Source organism: Dermacentor variabilis, chromosome 2, assembly GCF_050947875.1.
Source record: "Dermacentor variabilis isolate Ectoservices chromosome 2, ASM5094787v1, whole genome shotgun sequence".
In the NCBI taxonomy this organism is placed as follows: Eukaryota; Metazoa; Arthropoda; class Arachnida; order Ixodida; family Ixodidae; genus Dermacentor; species Dermacentor variabilis.
The window spans coordinates 96,853,983-96,867,517 of NC_134569.1; the positions used below are offsets into that span (position 1 = coordinate 96,853,983).

Below are 13,535 nucleotides of genomic sequence, written 5' to 3' on the forward strand. Positions count from 1 at the left end.
AGTTTTGAACCGGGATCAAATGTATTCGGCCGGCGGCATCGCCGTGCTTACCGTGCCTTTAAAGCGATCTGCGATGCCGACAGAGCGCCGACTGCTGCTAGGTTCGCGCACTCTGTTCCCACCGTTTACATAGCTTTGTAGAGACACCCGGGGCCGTATTTTGAATGCGATCTGCGAAAGTGGCTGAGGGCGGCGTGTGTGCTGGGAGCACCGTGGGCGCTGTGCTCTCACTGCTTCGTTTGCGTTGAAGCGAGCGGCAGCACGAAATTGAATTCGCTCGCCACTGCGGGCGCTGTCTTGAAAGCGGTCGTCTTACGGGATGGGTGGGCAGAGGGACGGGCAGTTTTCTCGTTGGGTAAGCATAAAAATGCTTACGCATTTAACCTCCCCTCAAAAAAAAAGAAAAAATCGCAACACACAGCTTATTGCGATAGTGGACTGGATGTAGTGAGATAAGAAAATTGAGGCACTGGATGAGCGGCTCGGATGCAATAAGCAAGGAGATCGGTAGAGCTCAGAACTTACATTGAATAAGACTACCGATCTATTACGATACTCAGTAATGCGAAATTTCAGCACAGCTGTACGCCTGCTTTAAATTCGCGATATGAGGTAAGGAAGTTGTCATGTATGTGCGTACAGTTAAAGACAACTCATCTGTTTTCGGCGACGGCGCTTCACTTGTGTTTCGGCGGCGCGCATTTCTGGGTTCGGACGTCGGCGCCACCGAGCCTCTGCTCGGACAGCTGGTTCAGCAGCTGCGCCAGATGAAGCACCTCCGCCGGTTGCGTCGCTCTTCGTTCAGAACGAAATTGATGACACTATTTTGTAATATAATATTGTCACATGGTGATGACAGCGAAGAATGACACTGTGTCGAAACTGAGTTACAAATTACTCTTTATTAGGTGTACTTGTGCGCAGCAAAACAAGTAACACTCAGGCACACTAATAGTGGCAAGCAGAGTCGGCGATCGTCGAAACTCTGATCTGCAGGTCAAGCGCGTTGGCTTTTGTAAACGACTCGTTGAAGGTTCCAGTGTAATCGCGTGACTTTCAGAAAGTACTACACAATTCGCGTCGGGCATACAAATTACTACTATGGCGTCATCTCGTAGTCTAGTGCGTTACTCTGCTTTCCTTCTCACCCTTTCGCCGTACTCTTTCGCCTACTTTCCACCCCATGCTTTCACTGTAGCCTTCTCCTACACTTTCCTCCTCGCGGTCTCTTCTTTCATTTCACGCTGCGCTCCGCGTTGGCTTTCATCTTTCGCTGAGCTCATTCGCTCGGTTACGCCGCAGAACCGAGCCTGGGCACGACGATGCTCAACGCAGGAACGGGCGCTGAAGAGCTCAGCACTTCAAAAAAAAAAGCTTGAGTTATGCAACTTACTGTTACAGGGAACTCGCATCTGCGCGGACGTAATTATTAGCAGGAGAAAAATCTAAATGAATAGAACGCGTGTAACCAAACCAGCACTAGACAACGCGTCTACTTGGTAACGAGTTTTGCTTGTGCGCGCAGGGGATCTTGGGTACTACGATCGCGAGGGCCACCTGTACATGGTGGAGCGGTTGAAGCAGCTCATCAAATGCATGGATACCCAATTGGCCCCCAGCGAGCTCGAGGAGATTCTGCTTGCTCACGACGCTGTCACCGAGGTGGCCGTGGTTGGAGTGCCGAGTGCCAAATACGGCGAGGCACCTGCGGCCTGCGTCGTGCTGAACGCCTCCTACGGCGAGCCGCACGACGTGATCGAAGAGGAGTTGAAGAAGCTCGTGGCTGGTACGCGTTGGCTCTTTCGTTACATCACTTTCACACGAGATGCTAAATTTGTTCACCAATTATGTAAACATATGTGATGATAACTGAGGTATAAGCGGAGAATCATAATCACATTCGTGAGTTCTGGAAGCTCATTCGAACGTGTTTCAGGACGTGCTTGCTGTTTACTGAACTACAGAAAGAAACAAGGAAAAGAAAAAAAAATTCAGCTCAGCTTTAGTCGTGCTTTATTGGAATAGAAATACTTTTAGCCCGCCATTGAGAGATGCCATTTTTGCGCATTTTCGTTATCTAGTCGTATCAGCTACATTTTTTTTTCACAATTTGTCGGATTCGTACGTGGACCGAGCACTGAGTTGAGTGGGTTCACTCTGCATGCATTAAGGTCTGTAAATATGAATGCACCTACAAGCCGCTTGCGACTTCTGGTGCAAAGAATACGGCAAAACCGCGCAACAGGATATCGGACGCAGGCAATGCCCGGGCAGCAGTACGAGTTAGTAGTCAATGTTGTTTTCATGGCATCGCTCGTTTTCTTTATGCTCTCGCACGCAGGGCAAACGGCCGTTTACAAGTACCTGTACGGCGGAGTGATCTTCCTGGAGTCCCTTCCGAAGGCAGAGAACGGAAAAGTACTGAAGAAGGAGCTACTTGCTAAGTTTGCCGATAAGCCAATTGTTTGAAATATGTACTTCGATGCAACGTGTATATATTGCCTGCGCCGGACCTGGCTGTGCCCTCCACTGCGTTTGTACTGTACAGTGCTGTTTTTGAGTGCCAAAATAACTTTTAATAAAACTTTTCACGCATACCACTTGATGTCGGTGCAATTGTCATTAAAAACACGCAAGAAAATACATGAAAAAATAGAGCAGGGCCGCTCATCTCACTCGCTAGCGAAGTACTTGACACTGTGTTTGCTGAAGATAGGCGTCTGCGCGACGCAGGAAGGACTCTAAGAAACGTTGCTTTGTAACCTGTTTGATACGGCGATGCACCGTTGCAGGAACCAGGAAAGACGCGGTTGCAGGCAAAAAGTGTCAATAACGGATGTCGTCTGTATTTGTACAGATTCCATAAAGGGACTTTGCAACGCGTATCACGATATGAGTTCGGACTCATCTAAGCGACAACCAGGAAAGAACCACACCATAAAAACACGCTTTGGCTTCATTATCAGTTCCCATTTATGGTGGTTATTAAAAATGGAGGCCCTTGTTCGCCCTTACGTTTTTCGCTCAGGCCACTTATTGAGCCGCAGTCCTCGATTTATATTGGGAAGGTATTGCGGTGACTGGATCATCTGCTGGCAGATTCAATAAAGCCGAGGCGCAATTCCTGCTTCCGCGCATGGAGCACTGCATCCCTGCGTCCCACTATCTGGGCAGACTACTGGAATAGTACCCAAGACTGGCAGGTGCGAGCGCCTTTGTCTGCCTGCTGCTGTGCGCATGCGCGTCGAAGCATTCACCGCGTCTTCTCTCCTTTTATCCTTCCCTGTAGGGTAACCAATCTGGAACTTCTCTGGTTAACCCTGCTTCCACTTATCATTACAGCCCAGTGAAGCAAGTTTCCTAATTTAACCAGGCATGCGCGTGGTCAATTAAGCGCTGTCGATTACGGCTACTAGGCGCTACTGTCGTACAGCGCCAGTGGATAAAGTATGCGCGATCGCGACCGCATTCGGTTTCTTTTTCAGCATGTGAAAAATCATGTTTGTTCTAGCTGTGTGCTACTTGGTGAGTGGCTTGCAAAAACAGTTGGGTTTGTGTTGTCACCTCCACACTTCATTCACAATGCCTCTGTCGCTTTCTTGCATATAACTGCGTGTGCATGTTCTGCGAGTCTTGTACGGACCGCAGAATCACAAATTCGCCGCGTTCCGCTTTAATTTCCGGGTATACTTGATGCCAGAGAGCACAAAAAAAAAAGAGATCACGGACGTATACACAAACTTAGCCCCTCTGCGGGCGCGGACAGTAAAGCGACGCAAGACACTATCGACAACAATACTGATTTCTTGATCCGCACTTCAGCTTTAAATAAGCGGAAATCACGTGAGTAGACACCCCCACTGTGGCTGAGTACATCGCTTGTTGCTGATAGCTGATCAAGAACTCGGGCACGCAAGTGCGCTTTATCGACGACGCTGCAGCAATAGACAATGGGATAAGTTTGGCGTTGGCAAGAGCTCGAAAAATTGGAGGACGCTTAAGCTTCGCCTTCAAGAGTGGAACGCGACAGCGTACCCGTCGACCCGCCAAGGGGTGTAAGACAATGGGCTACGGCGCAGCGACTACGCGCCCCGCATAGGACGCGGTGAGCGTCGAGCAACGCAGCGTTCGGCGCGACAACGGAATGTGCGCCTGAGCAAGCGACGCACGCCTGAGCCTTAGAAACAGCTCGTTTCTAAGGCAACACCGCGTTCACTAGAGGCGCTTTTGTACCGCTTTGAAGCATCGAACTCGTGGCTCAGTCTTTATTTCTGACTGAGCCACGAGTTCGATGCTTCAAAGAAAATAAAGAAAAAAAAAACTCTTGGCTCAGTGGTAACGTCTCCGTCTCACACTCCGGAGACCCTGGTTCGATTCCCACCCAGCCCATCTTGGAAGTTGCTTTTTATTTATGAAGTGCCTGCCGTGATTTATCGCTCACGGCCAACGCCGCGGACGCCGACGCCGACACCGACACTGACGACACCGGCTTTTCTGCGACACGAGCTCCTTAACGCTATCGCGTTAATACACAGGGGGCGAATATCGTTGGCTCGCGACGTTGAACGAATTCGGGACGAACCTTGCGGGTGACGTGTCGTTAGGCGGAGCTTCCCGTCTGCGTCGCTAGGTTGCTTGAGCGCTTGACCGCTGTACGCTGTCTGTTTACGGTATGAATTTACCGAAGCTGTGAAGGCGATTGCTTCAGAGGCTTATCACTTTAAATTACTCCGCTGTATTAAAACAGCTTCGTGGCAAAGGACAAAAAGATTTAGAATTGATCAGCACGGTCCACTGAAGCGGTTGGGTAATGCTACCTCCAGGAGGGGGGCCGGGGGGGCCCGTGCCCCCTCCCCCGAAATGAAGCGGCATACGCGTGCCCCCTCCCACCACTCCCTGCCCACACCACCACTCCTCACACATTCCTAAAGGGCCGCCAAATAAATGTTGATAGAGACTTGACAGCTATTCAGCGGTCAACATTTTTCACTTCTTTTGGATGGCGGTAGTTATCGGCGTCTCTTGGGATGTGAAGGCAAGTTTTCTCATAGGTTTGGTGCTCAGGCGATTAACTCGAGGTGCGTTCAGTTGTCATCATCTGTTCAATTGTCGCGCGAATCGCTATTGCTTCGGTAGTTGAACCTTTTTTGTTCAGACTGATCCAGGGACCAGGAAAAGGATACGGTTCTTAGTCAGCTGGTCTGTACGTTTATGGAACGAGGTGCGACCGGAAAAAAACGCCACTTGCGTTTAACTTTTCCTTTTGCTTCATTATTTCCTCGAGTGACGGCTCGCCACGACGCTGCCAGATGCCCGGAACCATACACCTGTGATATGGGTTAGATAAGGCGGAAACTTAAACAATGCGAAACGGCGTCCATCATCAAACCCGGTACTAACCGTTAAACCCATAAGCAATATTATTGCCACGTGTTACCTCGTCTGGTTTTTCCCTAATTGTACAGCAATTTTCTTGCAAAATTGGAAACTGGAAATAAGAGTCGCAAGGTGTTGAGAAATTAAGTGATCTACTATAAGAGAGCCAAGGCAACAGTCAAACACGAAGTAAACGCGAAAATTAACAAATTTAACCGTTGTTATTTAAAATATTTATTGGTCAACATCTTTTTACTTCAAAAGAAAGTAGAGAAAACGACGCCGGAAGTAGGGAAGAATTATGTGTGTTTTGGATAACGCTTCTACAGTCATCAGTCGAACCGCCTGACGTAACCACTTCTCTGCTGTGCTTATGTGGGTGTTGTTCTAACCTTTCGCGGTGGGCGCAGTACGTCAAAAACCGCAGCGTCTTGATCTCTACGCAGTTGTACGGGACTGGCGCCCACGCATCGTTACGCAACTTCGCAAATAACAATACGAGTCGGTTTTGGCACTTGGTAGAGCAGCAAACGAGGGATCCACAAGAACTGATTGTTCCGCGAATATATATTTCTCTAATTCTTTCAGAGCTAATTCTAAAAACCCTACTATAGTCGGATACAACTTAAGTCTGTAGTGAAGCTCCGCCCACGTCCTCATAGCCGCCAGCCACTGTTACTCCTCGAGGCTGCGAATAATTCGTACTTCAAACTTTGCTTGTTACCCAAATAAGGCGGTAAACACAAAAATGAAATTATTAGCATGTAATTTTATACCTTTTCTTTCGCCTATTATAGTGGAATGGGGAAAGTGCAATTCTTTATTGAACTGAAATGAAATGGTTGCTTCGATGCATCTATCTATTGTCAATTTTCACTTCAGTTGGCAGGGCAGTTTCATGAGTAAAACTGGCTGAGCAGCTAAATGAACTGTACCACAGACTTTTGAAGGGTGAAGTGCTCAGACTCCATACACTTTGTCCATGTCTGTTGCACACCTCATTGCTTCCACCGATGAAAATATTTTCCAGAACAGCGGACGTTCCGGTGCTATCATGTACGACGCCGTTTGGAAAGGCCGCATGAGGATGATTTTGTTTGCTTCTGTGATTGGCTGGTGGAGTAACACAACACCGCGCGGTGCGTATGCCTTGGTTGCTAAGTGCTGTTTTTTAAAAGTTGTATTCTACTATTGAAATCTTTATTTTAGCCTTTCGCTTGTTTACTTGTGCTTGGCAATGTTCTTCCCGCGCTTCTTTCCTGCGCGAGTCTATTTGATGTGGTTCCTTGTTCGCCAAGTGAAGAAGTGTGCCACAAAGGTGTACCCGTGAAATACACCTTATTTCATTTCTCTCTCGTGGGTTTACGAGTGTTTATGCCGAATCGTGGACGTTATTCATATTTCTACTAGTGAAGGCACCCCCCTCATTTGCATAGCAAAGTTACCTTAGGTTGCCCCCCTCCCCTCCCCCTCCCCCCAAAAAGCTGTTGGGTACGTGCCTGGCCTCCAGTGATCTTAAGCCACAGCGAGCTTACGAGGAGGCCGGCGAGCACGTTAGTGCACGCCCGCCTCAGAGCACGTTAGTGGTAGCGTAAATTCGTACTTTTTTTTTGGGGGGGGGGGGGGCGGGGAGCTCCGATTAATACCTCCCTGGTTTGAGGTTGCGCAAGCAATAGGGCATTTACGTGTGGCCTGTCAGAGAGCGTGTGCGTGAAGGATGGTAATACATGAGCAAAAGAACTTCAGTGTGTACTTCTTCTCGAATGAGAGTAAGCCGTTTAGATGGTCGCATAGCGCCCGTACATGCGTTGTTCATTTACGTAGGATCTTAACTTTTGTGCTATTGAGTTATTCTGCCAGTAATTGTCTGACATCTGTAACGTCTGCTGTCAGGCTAGTTGGTCTTAACTTTTGCTCTTAATATGATTGAGAAGTTCATTAGTTAACTCATTACGGAATTAGGCGAAATAAAAAAAGAAATAGTCCGACTTGCTCCAAGCGACGGCAAATGACATTACATTGGTTTTGTCCAGATACGTGGCGCTTGCATATTTTAAACCACTGGCACATATTACGCGTGACACATAACTAGTGAAGCGTTGGGAAAGTAAACCTGTTGCAATTGTGCGCTCGTTTGGGTATATTCTTGGTCCATGCTTTATGTTGCTTCCTAAGCCGTTTCTAGTATATGACGGGTCTTTATCTCGCTGCTGTCGCGACGGAGCTGCGCTGTGTCGACCTCGTGCATTTTGCACGTGCTCGGTTCAGTTTGCATGAGTGCTTATTTTTTTGCGTTCGACCTTGCCCACGAGCGACTTGGATTCCTTCCAGGACTTAGAAATACGAGGACGATATCTGTTGCCCAAGGTTGTGCTACTGCAGAAACAGAGCAAACGAAGAAACGGTGGTTTACTACATGACAGCTTGACCATCGGCGTTACGTCTCTCGACGTGCTCGTTGCAGGAAGGTTTCATTGAGCGGGGATTCTGCGTAATCGTAAACATGACGTTGCAACGAAAGTAGCTTCCTGGAAGCATATTGTCGGAGCCTGAAATTCGCACCATTGTACCAGCACACATAAGAACAGACAGATCCTGCCCGTTACATTACTGACTGCGAAAATATCGGCTCATGGTTAGTCAACATTGCTGCAGTCGCCTGCGGCAAGTTGCATAGACATGAACATAGCGTGGTGGTTAGTGTACTGAAATTCTACGAAGGAACCACAAGTAACGTGTTTTCGACGTAGGTATTAAATGCGTAAACATTTTTATGCCTGCCCAACTAGGAAGCCTGTCCGTCCGTCCGTCTGTTGCGTAATACGGATCACTATAAGGAACTTAATGTATATAAAAAACAATAAATTCCAAAGGAAGAAGGTTGGCGGTGGGAAGTTTCGAGCCTATATAACCGCACGCTCAGAAACCAGGTGTCTTACCCACTGGGCTGAACACTCATTTTTTTATGCGAAGCATATTACTAGAGCTCAACCCAGCTCCTCAGGCGCGGCGGTGTCGCCTTCAATACCACGTGACACCGTGACGTCACGACAGAGGAGAAACGGGGCTCCAACTCGCGCCGTCGCCGTCAAGGCTGACCACGTGGCACTGTGACGTCACGACAGAGGAGAAACGGGGCTCCAACTCGCGCCGTCGCTCGCGGCGTCGCGGCGGTATATAAGCAGCTGCGCTTGTTTCTAGGTGGCTTGGGCTCAACTCTTGCAAGATGGGCTGGGTGGGAATCGAACCAGGGTCTCTCGAGTGCGAGACGGAGACGCTACCACTGAGCCACGAGTAAGATGCTTCAAAGCGGTACAAAAGCGCCTCTAGTGAATGCGGTGTTGCCTTAGAAACGAGCTGTTTCTAAAAGCTCAGGCGCGCGTCGCTTGCTCAGGCGCACATTTCGTTGCCGCGCCGAACGCTGCGTTGCTCGACGCTCACCGCGTCCAATGCGGGGCGCGTAGTCGCTGCGCCGTAGCCCATTGTCTTCACCCCTTGGCGGGTCGACGGGAACGCTGTCGCGTTCCACTCTTGAAGGCGAAGCAGAGTAACGCATGAGTTGTTTCTTCGTCTAGCCGAACCAAATATAGCCAAGCAACAGCAGTTCACCAGGCTAAACAGTGGTTCAACAACTAAAATAAAGGCTAGTATGCTTCGCATCCTGGACTTAACCTTAGCTAAGCCACAGCCATTCTTTTTTCTTTATTCAATGAAATTGAGTATTGTCACGCGGAAATTAGCTATATTACGTTTAGACACAGGAAAAAATATGCCCACATGCTACGCAGTCCGAAGAAAGTTCAGAAGTCGGGTAAACAAACGCAAGCGTCCAGCTGCGAAATCCACCGAGGAACGGGATCAAAGGTTCCAACTACACTACGCACTTGAGCAGCCTCTTCTAGAAAGACAGACTTTGTCGAGCGAGGTGGCTCGGCATGTCTGTCGATCATGCGGCTACTCCATATTGAATAGTCCCAATAACAAACAAATCGTATCGTGTATTATTGGTTGTCTTTTTCAAAGGAAAGAACCGGATACCGTAAGATGCGAGAAGAACCTCTTTTTAGGTAGTTATTTGTAAAATAACCTAAAAATAAAATGCCTTACAAAAAAGAATGCTGTGTTCTATTGTATTGGGTTGGTTTTAAAGTCGAATTTGCATTCCAATGTACATACAATCCTTTTTCATAAAGCCATGTTATAACTGACAAGGCGGAAGTGTGTAGCTTTAAAAATGTTTTTTACGGCCTTCGATAGATAGGTTCAGGATAAATATTATGCGCAAGCGCTATATTTAGTGACGTTCGATCAATGCTAAAAGATTACTGCAGAGTGAATCTGGCTTTGAAAGATATAATGTTAGAATGTTCTTTTGAGAAGCCCCATAACGCAATTCTTAAGCAAGGTTTGTGGTGACAAAAACAAAAGGGAGGTGTGAAGCAAGACTTGTTTTATTAATCACAACAAGGAATGTAGGAATTACGTTTTTAAGGTAAAATAATCGAATGACCAATTGTTGCTGACGCCTGCATTCTCGAGTGAAAAAAGAAGGTCCTTCCTTATGGCTTCCCATGATTAGCACCAAATAAAACGTGCAAATATTCTATAAAATGCCTTAACATGGATGCGAAAGCTGTGCAGGACTTTCAGAACATAACGAAGCTTAGAAGCAAGTATACTGCATGCCTTAGCTGCTCTTGCGAAAATTGAGAGGTCACGTCGCTGCCAGGTTGTCACCTTTCAACGGATAGGAGTTACCGCGAACGTCCGATGAAGTGCACTACTAAGGAAGTTATCGAGAGGCACATTAAGGTATCGCAGTGGAGACTGACTCCCATAAATATTCGAGAAGACAGATGGAGTTATAGCCCCCATGGCTAGCTAAAATACCCTACCTTTAAATTTAGGCTAGCTCCTGCAGTCTCACAGAAACGCCGGGTACTGCTTATTGCCTCTAAATACTGGGCTTATCGACACTAAAGGCAATGCCATCCGCATAAGCTAAAACGTTAATTTTCTCATTTGCTCACTTGTATCCGTTAATGCTTGAGTTACAAAGAACGCTTAAGCAAAGCGGTTCCGAGTATATAGCGAAACGTAAAGGCGAGAGTGAACAACTCTGAAGGACGGATGACTCTACCAGTATTGTATCTGAGAGGGTGCGGTTCACAATTGACTTTGTAGTGCACTGTTTATAACAAAATGCTATGCCATTGTATAATACATCCCCTAAATGTAGATGTCGGAGTAGTCGAAACAAAACAATCGGGCTGAACCTTATCACAGGCTTTAGCCAGATCAGCCTGAAAAAGAGCCACTTGATCCATATTACCGCCTGTGCACTCAAGGGCTGAACGTGCCATATGAATATTTGTCTGCATAGAGTGTCCTCGAATACCGCATGTTTGATGGTCACCTACAACTTTAGCCATAACTGTCTGCAACCTATCTGTACATACTTCTGCCAAAATTTTAAATCGACGCTACGTAACGATATCGGCCTATGTCCCTTAACTCTTTTGCTTCATAACCAGTGCTCTTTGGGAATAAGGTTGTGTGGTGCTGATAAAATATACAGGAATCTTCACAATGATTATAAGTTTCTTTGAAAAGCTGCTTAAGAAAAGAAAACAGGAATTCCTGAAATTTTATATAAAATTCAGCACTAAGGCGATCAGGGCAAATCGTTTTGTTTTTGTGCAGTTTAAACTGCAAACTTAATTTCTTCTCGAGTTACTGGCCCGTCCACGCTGAATCGATCACCTTCTTCTAAGTGTAGCATAAGGGAAATAACTTGATCAGCTTTCTCTTCCTAACCATCCTGAAGCTCAGCTAATAGAGAAAACATATTTAATTATATTCAAGTATGGTCATTATTTGCGACGTTTCTGTGCATATAGTACCATCTGATTCTATTTGTAATGTTTTCTTGGAAAGCGCGTGTCGCTTTTTATCACTGAGAGCCTTTTTTCTGGGCTCCTCATCTGTAAAACCAGTTGTGCGTGAGCTCACCACTGTTGCTCTGCACACTTCCGTCTCATATTTCTCTATTCGTGCTCAAACTTTTTTCTTATCTTTTTTGTTGTTCTTTTTTTCCCTCTTTTTTTCTTTTGTTGTTGTAAATAAACTGCTGCTATTTTGTTCGTGCACAATTTTGCTGCTACCATGAGATATGCTAAACCTTGTTATTTTTTTATCAATCATGTATTTTGTTCTGTAACCGTTCTTTTCTTGTTGCTTGTATACTTCCTTATTTATGCTGTTGTTGCCTTTAGATGTTAACTACAATAACCGTTCTTGTACAGGAGGTCCCGTACAGTCTTTGACTATGGGACCTCCTTCTGCATACTAAGTACCTGTAATTGGGACCCAACTTCTATTAATAAATTTTTGATTCTGATTCTGATTCTGAAACTGTATTTATCTCATTATTACATAACCCTGGCTCTTGGCTTTGGAAAGCGTGCAGCTTGTGAACTAGATCATGAAGGTGATGTTTTCAGAATTTTCTCTTTGAGACAGCTAACATAAAATAGCAATCATATCATTTTTTTTTACTGTATCTTTGAAGGTTTCCCATTGAGCAGACAGTGCAAGCTGTCGACATTGTGTTATCTCAGGTAATAATTCTTTCATTTTGTTTACAAAATTTTCGTCTCATAAAAATTTTGTCATAGCTTTCCACAATTCCTAGTTTGGAGAAAACTTGCGAAACTTTTGGAACCCTATAAAAGAGCCACTAAACAATGGTCTGTGAAGAAAATTACCACCTCTTCAAGTCCGTGAAGTTGGTCGAACAGCGAAGCTGTGTTAGTTACGCCGAGTGTTACACCATGCAAGGCAAGGAGGAGGAGGAAGAGGAGCAGGATGAAAAGGAAGGAAGGAAAGATAGGGAGTCCAACCAGACGCATGCCCAGTTTACTACCGTGCACAGGGCAAGGGGTTTAAGGGAAGGAAAGAAATGAGAGGCAGAGAAGAAGGTACTATCGGTGTGAGTACATGCGGATCTCCATAATTTCACGCCTATAATCGGTCACTGAGGCCAGTCGCTTTCATGAAAAGTAGCAGTGCCCGCGTCGTTTTGTAAGCCTGCGACGCATGGGGCCATGGTCCGAGAATCTTAGTCTCTGAAAATGGTCTGTTATCTAATCGGTTTAACACCCTCTGAAGAACGTCGCGTTCGTTGTCATAGAGGTCACAAAAACACCACCCGTGCTCAAGTGTCTCTTCACAGTTGCACGAGTCACAGATCGCTGTGTCGGACATTCGAATAAGGAATGAGCAGGTTTTAGTAAAAGCCACCCCAGTGAGAGGCTGCACAGTAAAGTTCCATCACGGCGGGAGAAGGTCGATGAAATCTGCAGCTTCAATGTAAAACCCAACTGGTGGAGACAGCAGTTGGACAAAATCGGGGTGTTCCACAAAGCTTCAGTCTTGGTTTGAGCAAGTGAACGAAGACCCCTTGCAGCATCTGTCTTTGGTAAGGGTATAGGAAATGTGAGGGTTTCTTTATCGGCTGACCGGGCGGCATCGTCAGCAAGGTCATTTCCGACGATGCCACAGTGCCTCAGAAGCCATTGGAAGATGTTGTCATGACCGTTTATGAGGGCTTGATGGAGAACCTATCTGGTCTCAAACACCAGTTGGTCATGGGTCTTGCGTCGTAAGGCTGACTACAGACCCTGAAGGGCTGCCTTGGAATCACAAAAAACGACCCACTTTCGAGGTTTGGCTTGCGCGATGTAATTAACAGCGGCACATAGAGCGGCAAGTTCCGTTGCCGTATATAGGTCGTTATATAGGACACTTTGAAAGTAACTGTAATTTGTTAGGCCGGGATGATAACAGCGCCTGTGGAGCTGGTGGCTGAGACAGATCCATCGGTGTAAATGTGCGTTCTTTGTTCCTATGCCTCGTTCAGTAATGAAAGTGTGCACTGACGTAGAACCACTGTTGAATGACGGTTCTTCGTTATTGCGGGAATCGTGAGGCGTACTTGTGGTTGTCGTGGGAACCACAGGGGTAACAGTGCTCTGGCTGCTGGTTTAACGCCCCACGGAAGGCAGCCTTTGTGTGACGCAACAACTTTAGCCTGGCCTTGCAAACTTTCCAGGGTACGAATATTTGTTTTACATGTGTTTGCCAAAACCGGCAAGCTG

The 13,535-nt window shown here is 46.6% G+C and overlaps 1 protein-coding gene across 4 annotated transcripts in view; it reads left to right on the forward strand.

Moving 5' to 3' along the window:
• Positions 1-2,600, forward strand: part of LOC142572352 (uncharacterized) — a 33,639-nt gene extending 31,039 nt beyond the window's left edge. For all 4 annotated transcript variants that reach the window (XM_075681404.1, XM_075681405.1, XM_075681407.1 and 1 more), the window contains 2 exons: positions 1,526-1,786; positions 2,342-2,600. In XM_075681404.1, coding sequence (XP_075537519.1) covers positions 1,526-1,786; positions 2,342-2,469 — 389 coding nt within the window. In that variant the 3' untranslated portion in view covers positions 2,470-2,600. The remainder of the gene's footprint in view (positions 1-1,525; positions 1,787-2,341) is intronic.
• Positions 2,601-13,535: the final 10,935 nt, after the last annotated feature.